Raw genomic sequence first — 23,933 nt, 5'->3', positions numbered from 1 at the left:
GAATGATATACAAGGGGTCAGTGAAAATTCTTGCATATGACACGATTAAGAGATTTTTTTAAAAAAAGATTAAAATACAGCAACACATAGGAAGACATTAGGTACCTATTATGTCAAATCTACTCTTCAGCCAGGCATTCAAGCATTCAGGAGGTTTCACTGCACCTCCATCCTTTAACTCATTCTGGGCTCCTCTACCGACAAAGCCATCTGCTTGGTGTCTGTTAATCATCATTCACTTTTCCAGTTCTCTCACTTGTAACAGTCTCCTTCCGTCCCACCCATCTGTAAGTGGCTTATTCCAATCATGTCTTTATTCTGTTGTTTTGTAAGGTACTCAGCTACATGTGAGAGTGCCTTCTGTTTAGTAGATGCTCAATGACTGCAAAGGTTCCCCCTTCTGTTTTCTTTCAACATACTCCATTTAAAAAAAAGCTTTGACCACGGCTTTGGAGAAGTCTGAAGAATCTTTCAAAAACTCCGAAGCAGGAATTCTGATATTCTGACAAAAACTCATTAAGTACAATTCTGAATAAGTCATTTATTACATTACTATGGTCATCAGAATTTTTCCTGGAGTGGGGAGACAGAGGAACGCACAGTCCAAGTCTAGGATATCTTGGTGTGTATTCATATGGTCAACTTGTCTAAAACTTACCAATATTAGAGTCTGGGGAGAGATTGACTGAAAGGAACACAACTAGTGTGCATCAGAAGCAGGACCTGACCCCAGTGTGTATGAAAACTGAAAAACCTTTTGAAACTAGGTACTTTGTATTTTTGACTAATTCACTTAAAATATGATTTGAGGTACAAATTTAAAGCAATACTGACTAAACTGTTAGGAAAAAAATATCAAAATAACTGAGTAATTTGAAAACACAAAATACCAGGTTAAACCTGATGTCTCCTTATGTTCCTCGTGCGTGTGTGAGAATACATACATGCAAATTAAAGTGCCTACCTACCTAAGGCCAAGACTTAGGATGTTTAAAAGTTTAAATGTTCATTATAAAATTTTAATAAATTCTTAGAATGAAAGGGTTTATGTTTTTTATTAAAATGAGAACTGTTATTATTCCTTTGGGCTCCTCTGCTTCACCACAGTAACAAACATATTTTAAAACAATACATTTTAATATTGAATGAAAGCATTTATACATCTATTTGCCTGAACTTGTTGTCATCCAAGGATTTGCATTTGGCGTGATACTTACCAAACCCTTTTCATTATTTCTTTAGTCTTCCACCACTAATCTTACCCTACATAATTTTCAAATATCAATTTAAGTGGAAAAAATAAATTTATTCATTAATTGCATCTTACATAATATTTTCCCACATCACTTTGAAGCATTCCTCGTTTTATTTTCAGTGATCAGATATTTAGGGAATCTAATCAGTTTTCAGTCTGTCTGCTTTGTTAATCAAATGTTTCAAGTACATTTGTTCAGTGTCTAGAAATGGCAAAAACAGAGTAAAGGAGGCTCACCCTAAAAAGTCATCTAAAATCCTGAGCAGGTAGGGCAAAGATATTCCTTCTATAGCCAGTAAAAACTGAGGTTATACAACCTGTACAAATTTAATGTTATTTGGAAAAACAAAAAACCTGCTGTTCTTTTACACTGAACCAATCAGGGGGTTTGGAGTAGGGAGGAGAGGAAGCCTTTTTAAAATTCTTCTTCAGCTTGCTTGCTTTGAGACTGCTTCAGCTGCTGCAACCTCTCGATTGTTTCAGACACCGTGCGTTCTCCATGCACCTTGTTATCTCTTGTACGGATATTCACGGTCCCACTGGTTTTCTCTTTTTCACCAACCACTAAGAGACACAAAACATCTTCATTAGACTAGACCAAAGACAAATCTATAAGGATATTCAGAATCAAAGTGTTACAGGGACATCAGAGACTTAGTTATACAAATGTCTACCTTCATGATTCACTGAGGATAACTGAGATAACCATTGTATGAATTCCTGCATTCAATCTATACATTTTACTGGCTCTATCACTAAATATGTGACCCTGGACAAGTCATTTCCCCTTGTAACACAGTTCTCTCATACATAAAAAAGGGTAATGCATGCATTATCTAACTTAGCAGGTTACTTTGAAAAAAGCATTTTATACATCTTAAAGTAACTTGTAAATGTGAACTACTGCTCACCAAGTTTTGCCCTATCAAGCACTGCAGACAATCTAACAGAAATACCCTATGTTAATGTGTTAACTGAGAAATATGAGGGATGAAAGGATATAAAAAATATAAAAAAAACTTTTAGATATCATTTTTCTATACATCAAAATATCCCATTATGCTATGTGAATTACAGGTTTGTAAAAGCTATAAGGCTCCCCAAACCCACTGATTTAAAATGTACCAGGTTTTCTATTAGCCTATCCAGCCCTCTTCTGGTGTTCAGCCTCAGCCCAGCCCAGTTCTTGAAGGGACTAGGAACAGCCTTTAATATTATTTTTCATTTTTTTACCTAGAATGAAGTTATATTGTGCCAGCTGCGCATTTCTGATCTTCTTGTTCAATGTACAGCCCGGATCCAAATCAACGTCAGTCATTAATTTAGCATCATGGAACTGTTGTTGTACCTAGGCAAGACAAGATACCTTTTTAGACTAATTCAAACTGTATTTTGATTAATGACTTTAGAATCCAGTAGTGGCACTTAGCCTCTTTAACTTGAATCATCAAGAAGGCAATATGGAAAATAACAGAGTCTGAAGGACATACTTTAAAGATCATGTGAATAATAACTCAAGATATTTTGCTCTATAAATTAGTCACTATATTAACTGGTCACTTTATGAGATAAAAAGTGCAGATTTTTTGGAATACATATCTAGTTGTATCATTGATTATGACTAGGCTAGTACTAGCTTCCATTTGGCATCTAGAAAACGGCTCTAACCCTTTCTATAGGGCTGTTTTCTCTACTGAATACATTATGAAGATTCCCAATAACCAAAGTAGTCAGCAGTAACTAAGTGTTCATAGCTGCCTCTTTATGGGAACATGCTTCTTGTTTATTTTTTACAAAAAAGCAAAAATGCTGAGCATGGACAATCAAAAGATGGTAACAGATTCTATTTTAAACCTGGTGAAGGAACTTCATCTAATTAACAGAATTTGCCCAGCGGCAAATTACCAGGCAAAGCTGTCTCTCAATCCAATTATTTCCTTGATACTCATATATATATATATATATATATATATATATATATATATATATATATATATATATATATATATATATATATATATATATGCAGGGATCTAATTAAATAGATTGCTGAGAGTAATTTAAACAAACTTGAAGAACACATTCTAATTACTATGTTTAAAGAAATATTTATAAACAGTTCTTTTCATTACAAACACAATTTTTCCTTTGAAAACAAGATGGGCATTAAATGAACACAGCTGCTGTTGCTATAGGCAACGGTAAGTTTAGTGCAATGAATTTCAAATACAATTCTAAAGAAATTTTTAGGCTTGCAAACGGTAATGTGCTGAAGAATAGAAATCACCATGCTGGCACACTCTTTGTAGTGGGCTCTTTTAATGCCACCCCATGTCCTTGCCATTGACACACCAGCTCAAATACACACTAGATTACCTTTATCTCTCAACAGCAGATCAACCAGGTTTTCTTAGAAGTTTTTTCCTTAACTGTGCAATAGATTAGTGCACTTGGCTAGTACAAATGTTTCTACCTACACAAGTGAACACTACTGTCACTTTTAAGGAAGCACTTTAAATACAGCCATCTCACAAGGTCTTCTACATTTAGAAATGAAAAAATCCAACCGAGCCAAGCTTCAGAAACATGTCATGTGACCAGCAAGATGGAGGATGGGGCATTTTCTGATTCTTACTGCCTCTCTTCAAAATAACAATTAGGCACATGAGATAAAGCAGTCCAGCTATCTCCATGGCCTAAGACACTAAGTACAGTAAAGAGGTAAAAACCTGATGAACTAACAGCAGAGAGGGCAAATTCTGAACCCCCAACACATTCACTCAGCAGCCTGGCCCCTGCCACCTGCCATGTTCTCACAGGGCTTTACAAACCAAGCCAGGAGCTTGTACAACAGAACTCATCCATTACCCTTCCTACCCTTCACAGCAACTCGGGAAACTACAAGGCAAAAAGTTTGCTCCACCCTATGCTTTAATAGTCCTCTACAAGAAAACAGAGGCACACCGTCAGTGCAGACCTGAAGCTAAGGGCCCAGCATCCAACAGAGGTCAGTTCTGTCCCTCAGAAATCACTTAAGGCAGAGCATGAGGCTGGTGAAATGTGAATTGCCTAGGATGGGATCAGGCTGAGATGGCTTGGAGGTCCAACCCCACCCCCAGGGAAGCCACAATCAAAAAGGAAGGTATCAGACAGTGAACGAGAAATATTAGGGAAAAGACCAAAATCACCAAAGACCTCAGGAGGAAGAAAAAGCAAGTAAAGACCTTAAATATAAGCACATCAACTAACAGGAAAGATAATAATAGAAAGAAATATGGCCTCCAGATCAGCTAAACGAGTTTAGACATCCATGAACAAATAGTGCAGGACAAGACACTTGATGAAGTAAAAGACACTGTGGCTTCCCAAGAGAACACAGAACTATGGCAGGATATTCCCTGAATGGTGTAAGAGAGGAACAAGAATTGTGAAAGCAGAATTAATGATCTGCACAGCTGAAATAACTGGTAGAAGAAAAACTTGGATCCACTGTGGTAAAAAAAAAAAAGAAAAAAAAAAAGAAAAAAAAAAACCAAACAGGTGAGAATGTGAATACACATAAGTGAAGGACTATCTAGGAGAAGAAAAGCTAATGGCAGTACCATTAAAAGAAAACATGATTTTCATACGAGCAAAATACATGATCGAGAAGACAAAATGCATAGAGACAACGTAAGGGTTGTGTCTGCAAGAAGTAAAAAAAAAAAAAAAAACCTGAATACCTTAATCCAAGAAATGATTTAACAATTCCAATGAGTATTGCTTCAGTGAGGTGATCTTTCTTATTTTAAATAAACATGAACTTCAAAGCATGAGAAATACTGACTTTTTCAAAGATCAAGTTCACATGGGAATTAATCTATTTATGCCATGCCAGTCAAAAATAATCAGGCTCAAGATTCTGATTCGTAATACCCATAAGTTAATACATCTGGTTACACACTGCATCAACAGTATCCAGCTTACAAAAGCCTTATACACATGGGTGCAAAAACAGAGGAATCCAAATCTGTAACACTTGCTTCCCACAGGGTCAACCAAGATTTTCCAATTCAGAATATACAAGGACAGACTGACCTAGAGATAGTTTTAAACCACAGGCCAACAATCGTTATTTCCTAATTAAAATGAATTTCAAAATTCTCACACCTCATGAGGGTGCCAGGATAAGTCAAAAATTTCAGATGAAATCACCTCAAGGGACAAAGCATCAGCTAACCAAACTAACACTTGTCATTTGCAACTGAAGGACAACAGCTGGATGATACATGAATTTGCAGAGTGCTTTCCCTGCTATGGACATTAGTCGAACATGCTTTTACCTACTAGGTTTTCAAAAGGTTCAAAGACATTTGTATGGAAAATAGATTTGCAATCTAAGTTTGTTAACAACAATGCCACTTTAAAAATTTACAACTATAAATCTTTCTTCTGATCGCACAGCAATTATCTTTCCCAAAGCTAAAACATGAATGTAATTTGCCAGAGGAAAACCATGATTGTGAGAATCACATTTATCTTTGATATAGGCAACCTGAGAGAAAATATACAAATAGTGTGCAAAAGCCTAAAAAGGAGAACATTAGCAGTAGAATGTATGCTCCCAAACTTCATGGATTACCTTTTGGGCATATTCATCACATGTTGGTCCCACTGGTACCACCATTACCTGCCGAGGAGACAGCCAGAAAGGCCTGTGGGAGAAAATGAAAATGTTAGGCATATTAGTTATTAGTAATAATGATAAAATTCTCCTCAGATCTAGTCTCATTTTCTTCCCCTGAAATACAGAAATAGGAATTCTAAAGGCTGCTGAGCTTTCCACAGCTCTTCTTTACAATGCTCAATCAATATTTGAAAGGAATTCTACTTATAATGATGGCAAAGTTTCAAAAACTCTAATTAGGAATAAACTATCATTCACTGACATTTTAACTGAAATGAAATAAATAACATATTTTAAAAAATCACAAATCATAAAAAACTCAATTAAAATTATTCTCTCTTCCCAGCCTACAGACAAACACAAAAGACAAAGACATTCCTTAGGTTACCTGACATACGGAATCAGTAAGACCTCGCTGTCTCTGACACATACTTGCTACGTGGCCCTGGGGAAGTCAAGCAACCGGGAAGTTAAGTAACCTCTGGGTGCTCTAGGAAACCTGAGTTAGCAAGAAGGTGCCAACCTGCATTAGTAGAGGCAGTTTCTTCCCCAGGAAGTTCCCTATACCAAGTGAAATCACAGGTCCAGTTGGCATGCCTATCCAGATACAACCATTTCCCCTCGCCTATGCTTCCTCATTCATCAAATGCCTAATATGTGCATAACCCCATGCTAGGTTCCACAAACCAGCATAAATTTTGTGTCTGTGTTCCTATGCCAGGAACACAAAGACAAAAACAAAACACCGCCTCCATAGTTTTCAGTTAGAATAGCAATCATTCTTTCCACAGATCCTAAAATGGCTCTATGAATAATTACTGGCCTTTTTTTATCATTGGTACCGACCAATAGCATCTTTAATCTCAATGTCAATCTAAGAAAGATCAAATTCACCATGAATCTCTACAGTAGTAAATAATGGTAAAATGAGTTTTTGTTGCCTATCTCTTCTTTAATCAAAACTGAGTAACAATTAAATGTATATTAGATATAACATTATGCTAGGTGATACAGGAAAAACATATGATTTTGTAAGAAGGATAAGATATATATACAAATAACATATAAATTAAAATCTACTAAGTGCAAGAAAGATAATACAAATAGTATTAGCTAACATTTAAAAAGTGCAAGTTAATTTACATAAATTATCTTATATGTGCTTCCTAACAGCTTAGATTCGTAGTTTTTATTGCTGTCCTTTAACAAAGAATAAAAAGGAGAAAAAAAATGCAACAGTTCAGCAAAACCAATCAACACATTAACCAAGTCTGACAATTAATGCAGGCATTACATTTTTAAATGAACATGCTTCTGCCTTACCATTTGCCTCCATAGTTTTCAGTTAGGATAGCAATCATTCTTTCCACAGATCCTAAAACGGCTCTATGAATAATTACTGGCCTTTTTTTATCATCACCATCATGACTGCAAAGGAAAAAAAACATATTTTTGCTTATTCCATAGTAAGTATCTACTCTTAAATATATTTCAATATTCTAACGATCTGTAATTTTCTTGATGTGAGTTCACCCTCTGCTAGCACAGATCACAACCCTTTTGTAATTTCAGAGACAGCTGCTTAGAGTTGCTATGTCTAAAAAGCTTCACACTTTTTGGCCAAACCAACTGTGTAAAACTCCAAATTTATTAACTGGGCAAATCCACGACAGACAGAGAGTCCAGAATGGGGCCTACTCAAAGTCCTCCTGGCTTGACTGGTCCGACATGTAATTTCCATTTATATAGCCTTCAAAAGGCAGAGGTTACCTCTATGATATGATAAAGCTTCAGAGAAGCACTTTATTGGAAGAGCTTTTAATTATTCCTTTCAGATAAAAGACTCACCTGGGAAATGATGCAGATGTACACTCACCTTACATAAGTAAGATTAAATCTAACTGGCAATTGAAAATCTAGTTGAATTGTTGCACACTGGTGGTATCGACCAATAGCATCTTTAATCTCGATGTCAATCTAAGAAAGATCAAATTCACTGTGAATCTCTACAGCAGTAAATAATGGTAGAATGAGTTTTTGTTGCCAATCTCTTTAATCAAAACTTGAGTAACAATTAAATGTATATTAGATATAACATTATGCTAGGTGATACAGGAAAAACATACTAATAAGATCCCTGCCCTCAAAGAATATACGATTTTGTAAGAAGGATTAGATATGCAAATAACATATAAATTAAAATCTAAGTGCAAGAAAGATAATACAAATAGTATTAGCTAACATCTAAAAAGTGCAAGTCAATTTACATAAATTACCGCATCTGCTTCCTAACAGCTTGGTAGAGTAAGTCCTACATGAATTACTACCGAGGAAACTGACACTCCAAGAATTTAAAGTGACTCAGCCATGGTCACACAGTAGTTAGAAGTGTTGGAGGCTGAATGTGAACAGAGATTTTCCTGACTCGAAATCCATCACTCCATCTACCACATTACATTGCCCGTCTGATACAAATGAAGGGCTGTGAGAATTCAGGAAAGGAAGAAATCATTTCTGGCCTGTGTGCATGGCTGGGGTAGGGCTGCAGAGGACAATGAAGGGAATCTGAAGAGAGGGCTAACAGAGAAGGTTTTATTGAGTAAAGTGCTAACTGAAAAAGGACTTCAAGGATGGACATGCTTTTAGAATAGTCCACGGAAGGATGGAACATAAAGAAAGTCAGTGGGAGGAATAGGGAAAGATAAAGCTGTATAAAGTGCACTGAATTTACCTGTCCCCATCACTGGCCTAGCTAAGGAGTTCAGAGTCTATCCCACAAGAATCAAGGAGGGATGTGATTGGCATTGGGAATACTAATCCAAGAGTAATGTGCCTGGTCAGGGTGGTGTCCCAGTGGAGGACAGTGACCAAACAGTCAGCTGACCTACACGTATTAAGTGCCTACTACATGCCAGGTACTGTGTTGAGCAGTGGGGATACAAAGACAGGCAAATAGCTCCATCTGTCCAAAAGCTCATGGACTAAATGGGAGAGACTGTGTAAACAAATTACATACCAACAGGACGTGTACAGAACAAACAGGAAATGCCTTCAGAAGGAAGGCACTAAGATTAAGAAAGGTTTCTTGCAGAATTTAAGACTTTAGCTTGGACATAAAGGAAGTCAGGAATGAGAGGTGAAGGTCAGTCCATGAGGACAGCCTGTGAAAATGCCAGTGTCAGGAGAGGAAATTTTTTGTGCAAGGAATAACAAAGAGGTATCACAATAATTAAGACAGGAGAGAATGAGTATCCGAATTTGTGCGGGGACATGGGGGAAAATGTGAATCAACAAGATTTGTCAGCTGTTTAGATGTGAAAGATAAAGGAGGATTAAAAAAATGAAATTTTGAGAACAGATGGCTGAGAAAATCATAGTAGTGCCATTCATTGGGTGAACATTAAAGAAGGGCCTACTGTGTACAAGAAACAGAAATTGGAGGCATGTCATTTAATCTCTCCGGCCTGTTTCCTCATCTGTAAAATGAGGGCATTGGGGTAAGAGACCACTGAGGCCCATTAACTTAACTGTGAATTATGAAGAGCAAGTTTGGGGAGGAAAAGATGAGAAGTTTGTTTTAGATATGTTAAAATTCAAGATATAGATAGATAGTTGGGTAGAGATATTTATTAGGTAGCTGAAAATGCAAATAGGGAAAAGATGAGGCCTACAGACATGGACTTGGAAGTAAACATCAGGGAAAGACACTTGAAGCCATGGGAGTAAACAAGAGTGAGGATTTAGAGGAGAGAGGAGAGGGAGAGAGAGTGAAGGCCAGGCCCTCTAGAACACTTACATTTGTGGGATTACAGAAATAAGAGGAAAAGGAAAGGAAGACACAGGAGCCAGAATTAGAAGATTCAGAAGAACCAAGTGTCAGAAGGGAGGGCAGAGTGAGTGAGGCCAACTGTTAAATGCTACAAAGTCTAAAAAGGACTGAGAAAAAACCATTGGATTTGGTGTTTAGCTTTCAAAACCCTTCACAACCTGACCCCAACCTATCTTTCCATTCCCACTGGACATTACTTTCCTCTGGTAACTTTTAATGTAGCCCAGTTGGCCTCACCCATGTTCGTCAAGTGACACTCATCTCCCATCTCCACACCTTTGCTACCCCCTACCCCCTTTGCTTGAGATGCACTTTCTCCTCACCTCAACCTTATACAATGCCTTCAAGACACAGCTCAAGCATCACCTTCTACATGAAGGTGTATTTCCTTTCCTGATCCCAACTACCAGTAGCTTCCCTCCCCAAATATGCTATGCAAGATACTGCTCTTTAACATGGAGTCATAAAAATTACTTTTACATAAAAAATATGTATCAAATCAACTGGTAAACGATGGATGATATTGCCTCTTTAATAGATGAATACGTTGGCACCCAAAAGGAGGGAAAATAATTTTGGTTTAATAAAAATTGCTAAAATATGTATGTAAAGCAAACAGTTTTCAGATAAGCTAAAACAAATTTTGTTGTGAAACAGAAAATGAACCGTGAAAAAAAAATAAGGGCTTAAATCACAAAGTAAAGGGTGTAGAGTGATTACTTGTTCATGTGTGACCAGTTGGATGGTTAAAAGAGGAAGGAAAAAAAAACTTTTTATTTGTCAAAAACTGAGAAAATGTGAATTTAAAGAAACAGTTAAGAACACAGATTGTGGCAGAAGGAAAGTAACGTCCAATGAAGCTAGAAGCAGGGTGGGGCCAGGTTGTGAAGAGCTTTAAAAGCTAAACAAGAATTTAAATTTGGTCCTAGAGGCAGAAGAGAGAGACACTATCTATTGGTTGTCCCTTACTCTTCCTGTATGAAAAGCCCACATCCTTCTACTCTCGTATATCGAGCTGATGACATACTATTTGCTGTTTCTCTGTATGTAATATATTTCAGAAATATTCTACCATGAAGAATTGAAACAAAAAGTTTTAGTGGTATAAAATAAAAATACATCAAAAGTGACAGGAGGAAGATTATGCTGCCTTTTGCTAATCTTGTATTATGGGGAGTGTGAAAGGGAAATAAGCAGCTTTGATTGAATAAAATCATCAAGAATGTTATTTCATCAGAGAAACGCCAAGATTTTCTGAGAATTTCAATTATTCCTCCCTTATATCTACACATATTAACATATTTGGGTACTAACCTTTGGTCCATAGAATGCTCCGTCCCCAGGGTTTAATACCCACTTCTCACCAAATTCATTAAGGCTCCTCTCAAGTTGCTAAAGATAACAAAACAGATTAAAACAGAAATGTGTATAACTGCCTTCATTCTAGTTTCAAACTAAAGATACTATTTTCTATCCATTTGTATACTATAAGTCCCAGTAAATATAACTCAATCATTTTAAAAATCATCTTTTCTTAAAAAAAAAACACAAAAAAAAAACAACAACAATTAATCAAGACAGAAAACAGCTTAATTCTCTGCATTGTGTGGATTATCAACAATGATGACATCAATATCCTCACCAAAGGCTTGGACTTCTTAAATACTGTTCAGATTCAATGCAATCCCAATAACTTTCCAATAAAATGAAAATACCTTTTCAGCTTGATCCCATACTTCAATATCTCCAAGGAACTTTTCTGGGCGAGTTGAAAGGTTTAATTTAAAGGAAAATCCAAACACATCATACACTGTTCGCAAGAAGTCCAAACAATTCTTTATCTCCTCTTCAATCTTTGTTTTGTTTAGGAAAAACAGTTGAAAAATGAATTGTTTACTTGTTTTTATTGAAGTTCTGGCATTTCAAATTTGATTTCATATAGCCTAGTTAGTACCTGCTCCATGGTACAGAATATGTGAGCATCATCCTGCTGGAATCGCCGTACTCTTGTGAGCCCCGTGAGAGCTCCTGACAGCTCATTTCGATGAAGTACCCCAAAGTCAGCTACTCGCAGGGGTAACTCCCTCCAAGATCTGGGCCGGTGATCAAAGAGAAGACTGGAAATATAGGGAAAGCATTAAAATCTATTGATATTCAAGTCTGCAAACAGCCAACTACTTCAATGTCATTGGCAAAATGTTACATTACAACAGTGGTTCTCAAACTTTTTGGTTTTAGGACCCCTTTAACACCTAAATATTGAGGAACTCCCCCCCCCCACCCCAAGCTTTTCCTTATGAGGTTATATCTATCCATATTTACCACATTAGAAAAAATATCTTAGGATTATTATGAAATTAGTCTTGATTTCATGGTCCCCCTTGAAGGGGTCTTGGTTCTCCAGCAATCCCTAGACCATGCTTTGAGAAGAGCTGATTACAGTTCAACAGACTTCTAAAGTCTTCCTATTTCAGAGTAGAAGTAACATCTCTCAAACTTTGAGTTACTGAGCTTATTATAGACTATTATGAAGCAATTTTAAAGCCTCACAGAAATAAAACTGCAGAGAATACACTATGAAACATTAGCTCTAGACAACAGTGAGTAATCTCTTTGCAGAAATCTGGGAAGACAAGATAGCCCACTTAAAAAGCTGCTGGCTCTGCAGTGAGAGGACCCAAGAGTAAGTCAAGCCTCTGTCACTACCCATCAACCCTGGGCAAAGCTATCTATTTTCCTAGTCCTCAGCTTCCTCACCTAAAAAATGAGGATGCTGCCTAAATGGTCTCTGAGATCCCACCCAGATCTCAATCTATACTGCTAGGAAGCCAATCCTATTGGATCACTGATTATGAATGCACTCAGACTTTATCTTGATCTTTTCTTCTAAAGTTTCAATAGCCCAGCAGCTCCATAGAGAGCACTTGCCACTGTGGAACCAGCTGGAGGATGACCCCTCCCTACTACCCCCGAGAGCTTCAATAGTTCTTTAGCATGTTTTGCATGATGTTACATGTACAACAATTATACTGCCTGCCTTCTCATTACATGGAGGACCTGGAGGGAGGAAAATAATTTGGAACTTAAAATTTAAAAAAAAAAAACAAAAAAGAAAACCACTTTTTTTTAGTTTGGAAGACCTGCAAATATCTTGAAGAACCCTAGGAAGATGAGATGCCACAAACCCTACCTGATTCCGTGAAATAGCTCATTTTGTAACTTAATTTCCTGTTTGGCGAGCTATCTGGAAGGTAATTCTTGTCTTCATATACTTTGTTCCAGCACAATGCCTTGTACATAACAGGCACTTAATACATGCTTGTAGAACTGAGAAAAGAACAGCCTGGACAAAAGGCTGAACTTGAATTTCCTGGACCCACAGCTCTCCCCATCCCCACGTCGAGCAGTCCTTCCTCCACAGCAGATGTGGGGGAAAAAAGGAATACCACTTTAATGTGAGTATATATACTCAAGTATCTATCGAATATCTAGGGAAGTTTTCACATACCCCTCATGGAAGTGGATACCTCCAGATCCTTGCATCCAAGTCATAAAAAGACATTATCGTAACATTACACTTAACCAAATTTTCCAGAATATGTAGTATATCATAAACAGAAAATCTTTCCAGAAAGAGAAAACAAATTCAGTTTAATTATAACATTTGATAACATTTTACTAGAAACTCAAAGCAAGCTATATACCAGTGTCCTGGGCAGTTCATGGGCTTGAGAGCAAATATCTCCTTCTCAACTTCAAAGGAGAACATGTTTTCACTGTAGTGCTGCCAGTGTCCTGAAGTCATCCAGAGTTTGCTATTATAGATATTTGGGGTAACAATCTCCTGGAACCCCCTTTTCCTATATATACTCTGAAAAAGCAAACACCCAAAAATAAAACCAAGAGTTTAAAAATAATGGGCTAGAAAAAAATTACATTTAAAAAAAAAAAAACTAAACTAAGCAAAGTAAACAACAAACTAAGAGAACTCTGAAGAAAGATCTCACTGAGATATGGTTAAGCAAGTGTGCCAACAAAACAGACAAGACCAGATAAATGTCTCGAGGTCATATATCAATTTTAGTGACTTTACTTATACATGCATATGCAGTATATATTTCAATATTATGGTTATCAACCTATATTAATATCAGAAAACACCAAAAAACTATTTATAGCATGTAAGAACATACTCACATTTAAGTTGGTTTTTTTACTTCTCCCCTCCCCCCCAAAATCAAAATTACTCTTTTTTCCTAACAGTCCTTAAATTAAGTCAATTTATACTGTATATTTGAAAAGCCCTAGGAAGGCAGTTTGGCAGTAAACAATACAATGGAAGAATATGATTTACCCTAATGAATTCAATAAGTGTATTATAGATGTAGGCTCCTTTTGGCAGGAAAAAGCAACTTCCAGGACTGAGTTCATGGAAGAAATAGAGTTCCTGATCCTAGGTAAAAGAGAAGGTGAATGACCTAAGTATATAATCATCATCTTCATCAATGTTTATTAACACTTTAAAATTTGCAAAGTACTGAAAATAAATTATCTCATTTGATCATCACAACAACTATACAAGTTACTATTTTATAAGTAATTATCATTTTTACTATATTACTATCTCAAACACAGATGAGAAGACAGACTTATCCATGGTGGTAAAAATAGGGCCAGAGGCAGCATCTTCCCAAATCCTGCATATTATCTGATAAGGCACTAGGTTCTGTGCTTAGCTGGAGATACAAAAGGAAGGGAAAGACTCCCTGCCCTCAAGGGGCTCAAAATGTAATGCAGGATGACAACACATAAAATACGCTAAAAAGCAGAGGGGTGGTTGGTGGTGCTGGAGGGCATCTGGCTTGCAGCATGATGAAGTCCTGTAGTGGGGGGGGGGGGGGGAGAGGGATACATCCATCTATCTGCCCTGAGCCCTTCGTTAAACAGAGGATTTAGGAGAACTCTCATGTGCACCTTCCACTCTCTTCAATCAGACAGAGTAGAGGTATGGGTTTCAGAGTTGATATGATTTTTCAAAAGGTGAGTTTCTGGAGATAATGGTGAAGTCCAGGTCAGCAGCCAAGCAGCAAAATTCTGGTGCATATTTAGAATTTTGTACTATTCCATAATAATGACCTTCCTTAAGCATAGAAGCATGTCAAAATTTCAGCTGAAGGCTAAAAACTTCTTGGGCTGCAACTGAATTCTCTCACAGCATATTCATTGTTTTTTTCAGTTGTTTTTTAACAATCAGAAAATGCAGACAAGATCTCTTCTGCTCTCTCTCCCCTCCTCTACTGCCCAAAATAGGGGCTCCTAACCTTTTCATGAGACAGAATTGGTTTTTATTCCCCTTAAGACAGTGCTGGTACTCAAGGGATAGGAAGAGCTAACGAGTCAGTCCTTACTCAGGAGAAGGGGGTGGCCACTCATAAACAACAATAAGAAGCAAGGTGGCTGTCTTCAACGTTCATCTTCCAGAGCCCATGGCTCCCAATTTTAAATTCCCCAGAGCCACAGGAAGGAGGTCATGGCTGTGGGCTGAACTGCAGGCAGTGGGAATTTCTGCCAGGCAAGGTGATGTGGCAGCAGCTCCTGCCCTGTGATCCAACTGGTCAAGTTTCTTGACTGACCAGTTGGGTATCCCAGCTCAGAGCATAAACAGTATTTTCAGAGTAACACATCAAAGATTTATGACCTCATGAGGACTTGAAGGCCTTTTATTGTGACAAAATGCATTCCATTTATAACTTAAATTTCAGACAGCTGTCTAAGGCTCAAAGAAGTTCAATGACTTGTTCATGGCCAGACAGCTAGCTCCAGACCTTCCTGTCACCATCACTAGGACACCATTCACTATATCCAACTCCTTCTCACTTTTAAGTATCTGCCAACAATTCTTTCTACAGTAACACAGACTCACTGTTTTCCAGCTCATTTAACCATTAAGAAATGTAACCACATTTAATCATATCAGTGGGTTAATACGAGTTTAGGAAAGGGCCCCCAGCATTTCTTGTCTCCTTCTCTTTTTGTCCTACATGTCTAATGAGGGCTTCGATGGGCATATGATGAGCCTCATCCCAAAGGAAATGCTGCAGCATTTCTGTGTTAGGATGGAAGCCTGAGCCCATTTGTCTAGAGCGCTCTAAGACCAAGGACTCACCCAGGAATCCTTATGGTGCCAAAGAAGAGCAGATCTGGGGTCCTATTTTAATCTCTCTCGCTGAAATAGCTTAGGGTACATATCATTGGTGCGTTACTCAGCCACTAAGACAACTACTTGTGTATACGATAAAACAAAGGGGAGAGGAGCCATCCTTTCTCCATCATTTATTATTTTAGTTCTACTGGATTATCAGCACAGCTTCACTGGACTGGCACACTCCTTAGCTATGAGAATCTTATCAAAGAGAATTTTTTTATTAGATATATGGGAGAAAGCATCCTATTCTAAACATTCCTTTATGGTACAAATATTCTTTAAGAGTAGGTTTATAGGACTGTATCACAGGAATCAACAGTCAAAATGTAATAAAATTTTTGAGCATATACCAGCCATGGTTTCTGCAGAAAGCACACATTTATTAACATTGATTCATGTTAGGGTTGATAGTGAAAAAGACACGAAATTTGATATCATCCCAGGTGAAAATGAAATACTTCAGGAATATATCTCATTAAGGCATTTCATTAATTATCAACATATCACATTAGATCATTTAACTTACCCGGCCAATCTTTCTGTGATCTCTATTTTTTGCTTCCTCTTGGAATTTCTCCCACTCTTTCAACATTTTGGGGTCTGGGAATGAAATGCCATAAACTCTTTGAAGAGTTTCCATATCAGCTTTGCCTTCCCAATATGTAGATGAATTCTGTAAACAAGCATTAATGACACAATAGTCACTTAACAAATGATGGCTGAATTGAAATGGCCTTCCTATTTGTCAACACCTTAGATTCACTACAACCATTATAAACTCTCATGACCACCACTACTCATTTCACTGACCAGGAAATAGCTATCAAAGGGTTATTACTGGTCACCTGTCTAACAAGTAATTCCAATCATCTTTGTTCTAACAAAACCAGGTGAGAACATTTAACAGAAGAAGTAGGGCACTCATTCAGCTTCATTGTAACCACTGCTTTCCTCCCACAGTACCTAGTACCCAGCTCTCATCCATCTACAAAAAGAAGCTTTTGTTTAGAAAGTCTTTCAAATAACTGTTTTTCTTTAATGATCTTCTTACATAAAGCTGCTTACACGATGAATGTTATTACTGTAAGTTTACCTAACATGTAACCATTAAGTTAAATTAGAGGTAAAATACCTGGCTTTAATATACTTCTAACTTTGATATAATTCAAATCTCATTTTCTTACATCATTTAGTCCACATGGTATTTAAATGGTATATTGTTAGTGGAATTAATTTCTTTCAAAAGAGAATTTGGATAGGCATTAAATTAGCCATGCTTAAGTCAGATTACACACTAGCATGGTAAATAAATCAATTTTTTTTTGCAGTCATGAAATCATATCAACTTTTAGAATATTTGGTATTGTGACATGCCTCCTCTCTAAGAGGGTGCTGTCTTTTATCTATTGTATAAACACAACAGCTAACTTTTCATAAGGCTTTAAAGTTACAAAAAAGAAACTGTAAATGTTTCTTTAATATTTGAGTAAAAGCAAACTGAGAAAAAAATCTGTTTCAAGAATTCTCTGAGAATTTCTAAATATTTCTTTGAGATCATTTGGGATAAGGGGAAAATGCTAGAAAAGAGTTTCAAATGAATATTAGGTAGAAATAAAGCTGTCCTAAGAGAAAAGCATGAAACACAAAAGAGAATCAACAAAAAGCATACAGATATAAATAAAAATGAATTAAACATAAAAGAGGGAAGATAGTAAGAGAAACCAAAACAAGGGTCCCAAAAATATTCAAACCTATGATTAGGAATGCCTTCTAGATAAAAAATACTTTTAAATAGGCATTTTGAAGTTATATATACTTACCTTGTGAATTTTCAAAGTCTTAATTTTGCCAGTATGTCTTACATGAGGCCCTCTGCATAGATCTATTAAGGGACCACACCTAAAAGAAATGAAAGCAATTTACACTAAACTTTTAAATGGATGGACTTTCACCACAGTGAATTAACTATAAATTGTGCCCCTTTTTGAATTTCTAAAACTTATATACACAGTAAGAAAAAAAAGCATTGCCAAATGTGCTATAAATTCTTATTGTGCTATAATTACAAGATATTATAATATCTCACCTATAGACTGTAGTAGTTGGAGTATTCACTTTTTCATTCAAAATTCGACACTTGAATTTATTGTACTAAAAAGACAGAAAATTAGAAAGTAGCATAATTGTCATCTAAATTTTCAGTTCTGTAGGACAAATAACTTCTACAAACTGTCCCCATGCCTGGAATGCTTTCCCTTCTCATCTCTCTATCTCCCTTCAGAGTTTAGATCACAGGTGAGCTACTCCTTAAAGCCTCTCCTGTTCCCCCCAGGTTGGCAGTGCTCTCTCCTTCCTTAAATCAACTTGTACTGTTTTGCCATAGACTTGCTTCTCCCTTTCTACAGAACAGAATGTAAGTTTCCTGAAGGCAGGGTCTATCTCATTTTTATTTTTTATCTCCTCTTGCAATACTAAGCACTTAATTCACTTAAGTTCAATAAACACTTATTAAGCAACTATTATATTAATAAAGATTTCTAAAATTGAATATTGTAATGCATGAATAACCCATAAACACTTTCAGTACAGAAATGCTTCATGTACAAAAGTTAACATTATTAAAAGAGTGAAGAAGTTTCCTCAGCAATCTTCAACTTAGCACACTAAACATCAGGTAGACAACTCCTAACACTAAAGGAAGATAAATATGGGAGGCAATGTTACAAAATTAAGCAGCAAAACCCCTTCAGACTTGTGTCTTCCTGCACTAAGTACAACTTACCTTAAACATTTCAAGCAAGGTTTCTTTCTTAACTTCCAGTCTTTCAAATAGCTGTTTCTCTTTAATGATTTTCTTACATAAAGCCTCCAAAGCAGAGAAATCGTTGCTAGACACGCCTCTGGAGGTGAAAGGAAAAAAGATAAATTTGTCCTCATTTCATTTAAAAAATAAAAGAGTACAAAGATATGACAATATTTTAAAATCAAAATTTTTTTCTTTCATCAGGAAAATTAACACTAATATGTAAACATGCATATGTACATATACACATAAACACACAGAAGCATATATACACACGTGTGTGTACTGTGTAGGTATACACATATGCAGACACATTATTGTTTTTCAGGCGTTTCAGTGGTATCTGACTCTTCGTGACCCCATTTGGGGTTTTCTTGGCAAGGACAGTGGAGTGGTTTCTTATTTCTTTCTCTAGCTCCTTTTACAGATGAGAGGAAACTGAGGCAAACAGGGTTAAGTGACTTGTCCAGGGTCACACAGCCAGGAAGTATCTGAGGCCCCATTTGTACACAGCTTCTCCTGACTCTAGGTTCTATCCATTGTACAACCTAGCTGACCTACACATACATATATGTTTGTGTATACATGGTGTATGTTAACACTATATATGAATGCACATACACACTATACACAGATACACATATAGTACTTAGGAGATTTTGCCACTTTTCAGCACGAGTTTTATGTTTCACATCAGACACAATTCGTACTTTGGAGATAGTATGAGCCTTAGCCAGGAAATGAGAAAAGCCACTCAGTGGAAAGAAGAGAACAGCGTCAGAGGAAGTAACGTATGCTTCTGAACTTTAAATCAGAAAAGGTGGGTTTGAATGCTAATTGTCACTTTTGGGCAGGAATATAGAGAACTCATTTGAACTCTATGAACCTCAGTTTCCTTATTTGTAAAACTGAGTGATGTTTTCACTGCCATTGTGAGGAAAGCACTTTGCCAACTTTAAAGTACTGCTGATACCTGTGAGTTATTATTCTCTGCTCTCCCAAAGCTAAGGTCCCTATGGCTTCTGAGATCTAAGAATGAAAAAGCCTTAGAGCCAGCACTGCTTTGCATGCAGAGGATAAGGTTTAAGTTATTTATTGTGAAAATATAATAAGCGTTAACTCAAGAATAACCAAACTTATCCTCTAAGCCAAACTCAGGGGGCAAAAAATCTGCCTTATCACTTAATTATGTCTCATGATATGAAGCCTTTACATTTATGGACTTACATAATCAGAACTTAATTGAACTTACCCATTCTCAAGGTACATGTCATAATAAAAGCCATTTTCTATTGGTGGACCATAGCACAAGCATCCACCATAGACTCTCTCCATGGCTTCACCCATTATGTGAGCACTTGAGTGCCAGTATACCTGAAAAATGAAAGATAAATATGGCAGTATAAATCTCAGGGGTACATTACAATACATTCTATAAAACAAAGAAAAAAACTGGGCACTAAGACTGTCATTTAAAAATATAGTAGTTAATTTGTTTTAGACTAACCAAAATACATAAAGATATTTAAGCAAAAGGGCAATCTGAGAGGATCTTTCATTTATAGAGGATTCAGTATAAAGTATGTAAGTAACAAGCTTCCCTAGTACATTTAAAAATATGCAATTTATTAAAAATTATAATTGCTTATTGGCTTTTTATTTCTTAATTTTATTTTTATTTTCAATTCCAAATTCTCTCCCTTCTTCTACCACTCCCCCAGCCATGGATAAGATAAGAAACATGCTATCTGTTACACATATGAAGTCACATAAAACATATTTTGGCATTAGCCACTTTCTGGGGGGAAAAAAAAGCAAAAAAAAAAAAATTAAGACAGGAAAAAAATATGGTTCAATCTGCATTCTGAGTCCATCAGTTCTCTATCTGGAGATAGATAGCATTTTACATAATTAGTCCTTTGGAGTTGTGGTGGATTACTGCATTGATCAGAGTTACTAAGTTTTTCCATAGTTTATTATCTTAATAATATTCCTATTACTGTGTAGAATGCTCTCCTGGTTCTGCTCACTTTACTTTTAATCAGTTCATATAAATCTTCTCAGGTTCTTCTGAACCCATTACCTTCGACATTTCTTACGGCACAGAAGAATTCCATCACATTCATTGGCTTTTTAGAGACACATTTTATTCCTAACTTTTAAAGTTTCAAAGTGTAACATAACATACTACAAACTATGCAATTTTATGGACCCATTATCAAGGTATTTTATCTTAGATAGACAGATATATATCATCAAAAGAGAAATACAAGGAGAAGACCTTCACATAAGTGATTTTACCTTGCTACTTTATTAGCCTACCTAGAATTCTGAGCTTAAAAACTATACAGTCCATAAAATCAAAACTATAGTTCAACCAAGGCAACCATAAACTATGTTGTGGTTTTAAGTAGGTTTCAGCATATTACCTTTGAGCAAGCGATAACAGATGGACAGCCAGTATTGCACTGGAATCTATGACATCATAAAATTCAAAAAAGAATATTTCTCTAGAACATTTGGTATAGCCTCTATGGAGGACTGTGAAAAGGCCACTTTAAAACAGATTTTTATTGACCTCCTTACATTTCATGGATTTTTGCCTGTATGCCCCAATCTTCCCAGTGTCCCAGAGAGCCATCTTTAATAACAAAGTTCTGTTTTATCTTTTCCAAAGGGAAGGGAAGTGAAAAAAAATTCAGTAAAACCTATCCACACAATGAAAAAAATTTGATGTTATATGCAATGTTCCTTTGGACCCTATCATCTGCAAAGAAACAGAGGGAGTATCTTCTCATATCTCTTCTCTGGGGCCAAGCTTGTTCTTTATAATTTTTCAATATTCAGTTTCACCCATTATGTAGCCATTGTTTTCCTGGCTAGATTGTTTTCCTGGCTCTGCTTACTTCACTTTGCACCAATTTGTGATTAGATTAAAAGAAAAATCTAGCTCCACCCTACCTCCCACCACAAGTTTTGTGATAATGAAAAAGAATTCATTTAATGCCACATCTAGACTTTTTTTTAACGAAAGCACATACATATTTACATATTGTTTCCCCTCCTCCCCCGCCCCAATCCAAGAAGACAAACACAAACTTGAAAGTAAGGTCAGGTTTTAGTGTTAAAATTCAGTATACAAGATTTTGAAATCAGTTTTATGAGATTTAGCTACTCATTCGTAATACTTTGCTTGGGCAAGAATTTAAAAATGAGTGGGGAAAAAGAGTAAACACAAATGTTAATATTGAAAAACAACAACGTAACTTAACTAAAAACTTACTGCTTGAGCTTCTTCATCCTCAAACTTAAGAAGCTCCAAGGTACAGTCTTCCTCCAGAGGGCGGTCTAGATCCCAAACGACTTGATTTACTTTGGCGATTACTGTGTTATCAGCTAGGCCTTGACTAAAAATAATAATGATGATAATTCATGAGAAATGTCAAACTGTGGAACAATTTTTTTTTTTTAGTTCAACATTTGGTTTTTGATGGAAGTGTTAAGGCAATGAGACAGGTCCATTATTTTCTCTATTAGGTGAAACAAAGCTTATAAAACCTGTACGAACTCTGGCCCGGCCTGTGTTCATAATTATACAACGTAAAAAGATGCTTCATTAGTGTCATCAAGGTTTGGATGTAATAAAGTATTTCATTACACTAATAAAGAATATTTGAAAGCTACTATTTTTTCTGTGTATAAGGCAGTTTCAAAGTTTCAAGTTTCTACAGTTTCAGAGCATTGACTAGTCATAAGTGACCTTATTTTAAAGTTTTTTTTTTGTCAATCAGATCAATACCAGTTCATTAAGCCCTATTTGCAAGGCACTGCAGGAAAATACAGCATCCTTAAGAGCTTACAATGTAGCTGAAGAGCTCAGAAGAAATAGGAAAATTTAAAACACAATACAAATGATAACATTTCAAGATGATTACTGCCCTCCGCTGCACCCCCCTGCCCCGGGGGCCCCCACCCCGCAAAAATGGTAACATAGCAGCAGGTGATTAAGGGTCAAATTCAAAGTGCTATAGACATATAATTCAAAGACTCTTTTTTCATTAAGCATGTATAACCTTGGACTATAGGCAGGAAAGTGAGGAACTATTTATCTTATCTCAATGCAAATACGAAGTGTTGCTAACTATTCTAAAAAACTAAGAGAACGAAAAGATCAACTTCAGCCTGGAAGGGAGAACTTGGTCCTGGAAGACCAAAAAAACTTTGATAGGAAGAAAGGAGGATTCAACAAGGCATTCCTGACAAGATCATCAGTGTTGTGCCTCTGTTTATTTCATACCTTCCCTATATGAGAAATTATGATACTCAGCTTTTCAATCTTACGAGTGTCATTTATTCTCCCTCAAAAATGTCTTGTGTTTCCACAGTCACACCAGATCCTGTCACTTCTAGTGTAGTGGTTTTTCACAGAGTATCACGCAATTAGGAGATTGGAAGCGCAACAAGGAAAGCCTCATTTGGTTTTTATGAAATGTTAAGAAACAACTTCTCTTCAGATCACCAACCAAATATAAAGATTTATATTAATCACTTCAATTTGGATTCAATCAGGTCTCTCAGAGAGACATTTAACTCTTCTTTAATCCTGAACATCAAAATACTAAGGAAGCCAGCAGGGTTTCCCAAGAATAGAAGTGGAGTAGGAAACAAGAGACCTGAACTATAGAGTTCTGGCCCTTGTCACTAATTTGCTCTGTGGCTTAGGTAGGTCTTTTTGAACCTGAATTTCCAACTTGTAAAACAAGGATGTAGTGTACAGTCAGTTCTCCTATGTCACATGCATTCTTAAAATCACAGTGCTATGCAAAATTGCTCAATAAACATCACAGAACTTATGTGAAAAATGGGACAAAGGGTACACTTCCAGCCATGTAAGTTCCTTTGATTGTTACAGCACTGTCTCTGACAGGACACAACGTGGATTCCCTTATGCCTGCTGCTTAGAAGACATCATTATCTTCTTTTTTCTTTCAAAACACTTTATTATTTCAAGCTTCTCCTTAATACTTAGAAGTTTTCCTTTTGCATGCATGCACTGCTTGGTGTTTTCAAACTATGATGTTCAGACATGCTTGGAGTTTTCTCGTATAGAAAAGTTTACAGATACAAAAGAAGAGCAAAACACAACTGAGTAAGACAACTCACATGGTGAACTGA

General features: G+C 36.5%; 1 protein-coding gene across 1 annotated transcript in view; it reads right to left on the bottom strand.

Annotated features, from left to right (window-relative positions):
- Positions 1–1,030: 1,030 nt before the first annotated feature.
- Positions 1,031–23,933, bottom strand: part of TARS1 (threonyl-tRNA synthetase 1) — a 34,830-nt gene continuing 11,927 nt past the window's right edge. Inside the window, exons 4-19 of the mRNA XM_036736442.1 lie at positions 22,042–22,165; positions 20,011–20,132; positions 18,738–18,855; positions 18,042–18,106; positions 17,776–17,854; positions 16,482–16,628; positions 14,105–14,203; positions 13,455–13,621; positions 11,705–11,867; positions 11,466–11,603; positions 11,065–11,142; positions 7,798–7,898; positions 7,245–7,349; positions 5,877–5,949; positions 2,489–2,603; positions 1,031–1,819 (exon numbers count right to left, since the gene is read on the bottom strand). Coding sequence (XP_036592337.1) covers positions 1,671–1,819; positions 2,489–2,603; positions 5,877–5,949; positions 7,245–7,349; positions 7,798–7,898; positions 11,065–11,142; positions 11,466–11,603; positions 11,705–11,867; positions 13,455–13,621; positions 14,105–14,203; positions 16,482–16,628; positions 17,776–17,854; positions 18,042–18,106; positions 18,738–18,855; positions 20,011–20,132; positions 22,042–22,165 — 1,843 coding nt within the window. The 3' untranslated portion in view covers positions 1,031–1,670. The remainder of the gene's footprint in view (positions 1,820–2,488; positions 2,604–5,876; positions 5,950–7,244; positions 7,350–7,797; positions 7,899–11,064; positions 11,143–11,465; positions 11,604–11,704; positions 11,868–13,454; positions 13,622–14,104; positions 14,204–16,481; positions 16,629–17,775; positions 17,855–18,041; positions 18,107–18,737; positions 18,856–20,010; positions 20,133–22,041; positions 22,166–23,933) is intronic.

Source organism: Trichosurus vulpecula, chromosome 1 (genome assembly GCF_011100635.1).
Source record: "Trichosurus vulpecula isolate mTriVul1 chromosome 1, mTriVul1.pri, whole genome shotgun sequence".
Taxonomy (NCBI): Eukaryota; Metazoa; Chordata; class Mammalia; order Diprotodontia; family Phalangeridae; genus Trichosurus; species Trichosurus vulpecula.
The sequence above is the reverse complement of the archived record's forward strand: the minus strand, read 5'-3'. Positions and strand labels throughout refer to the sequence as shown.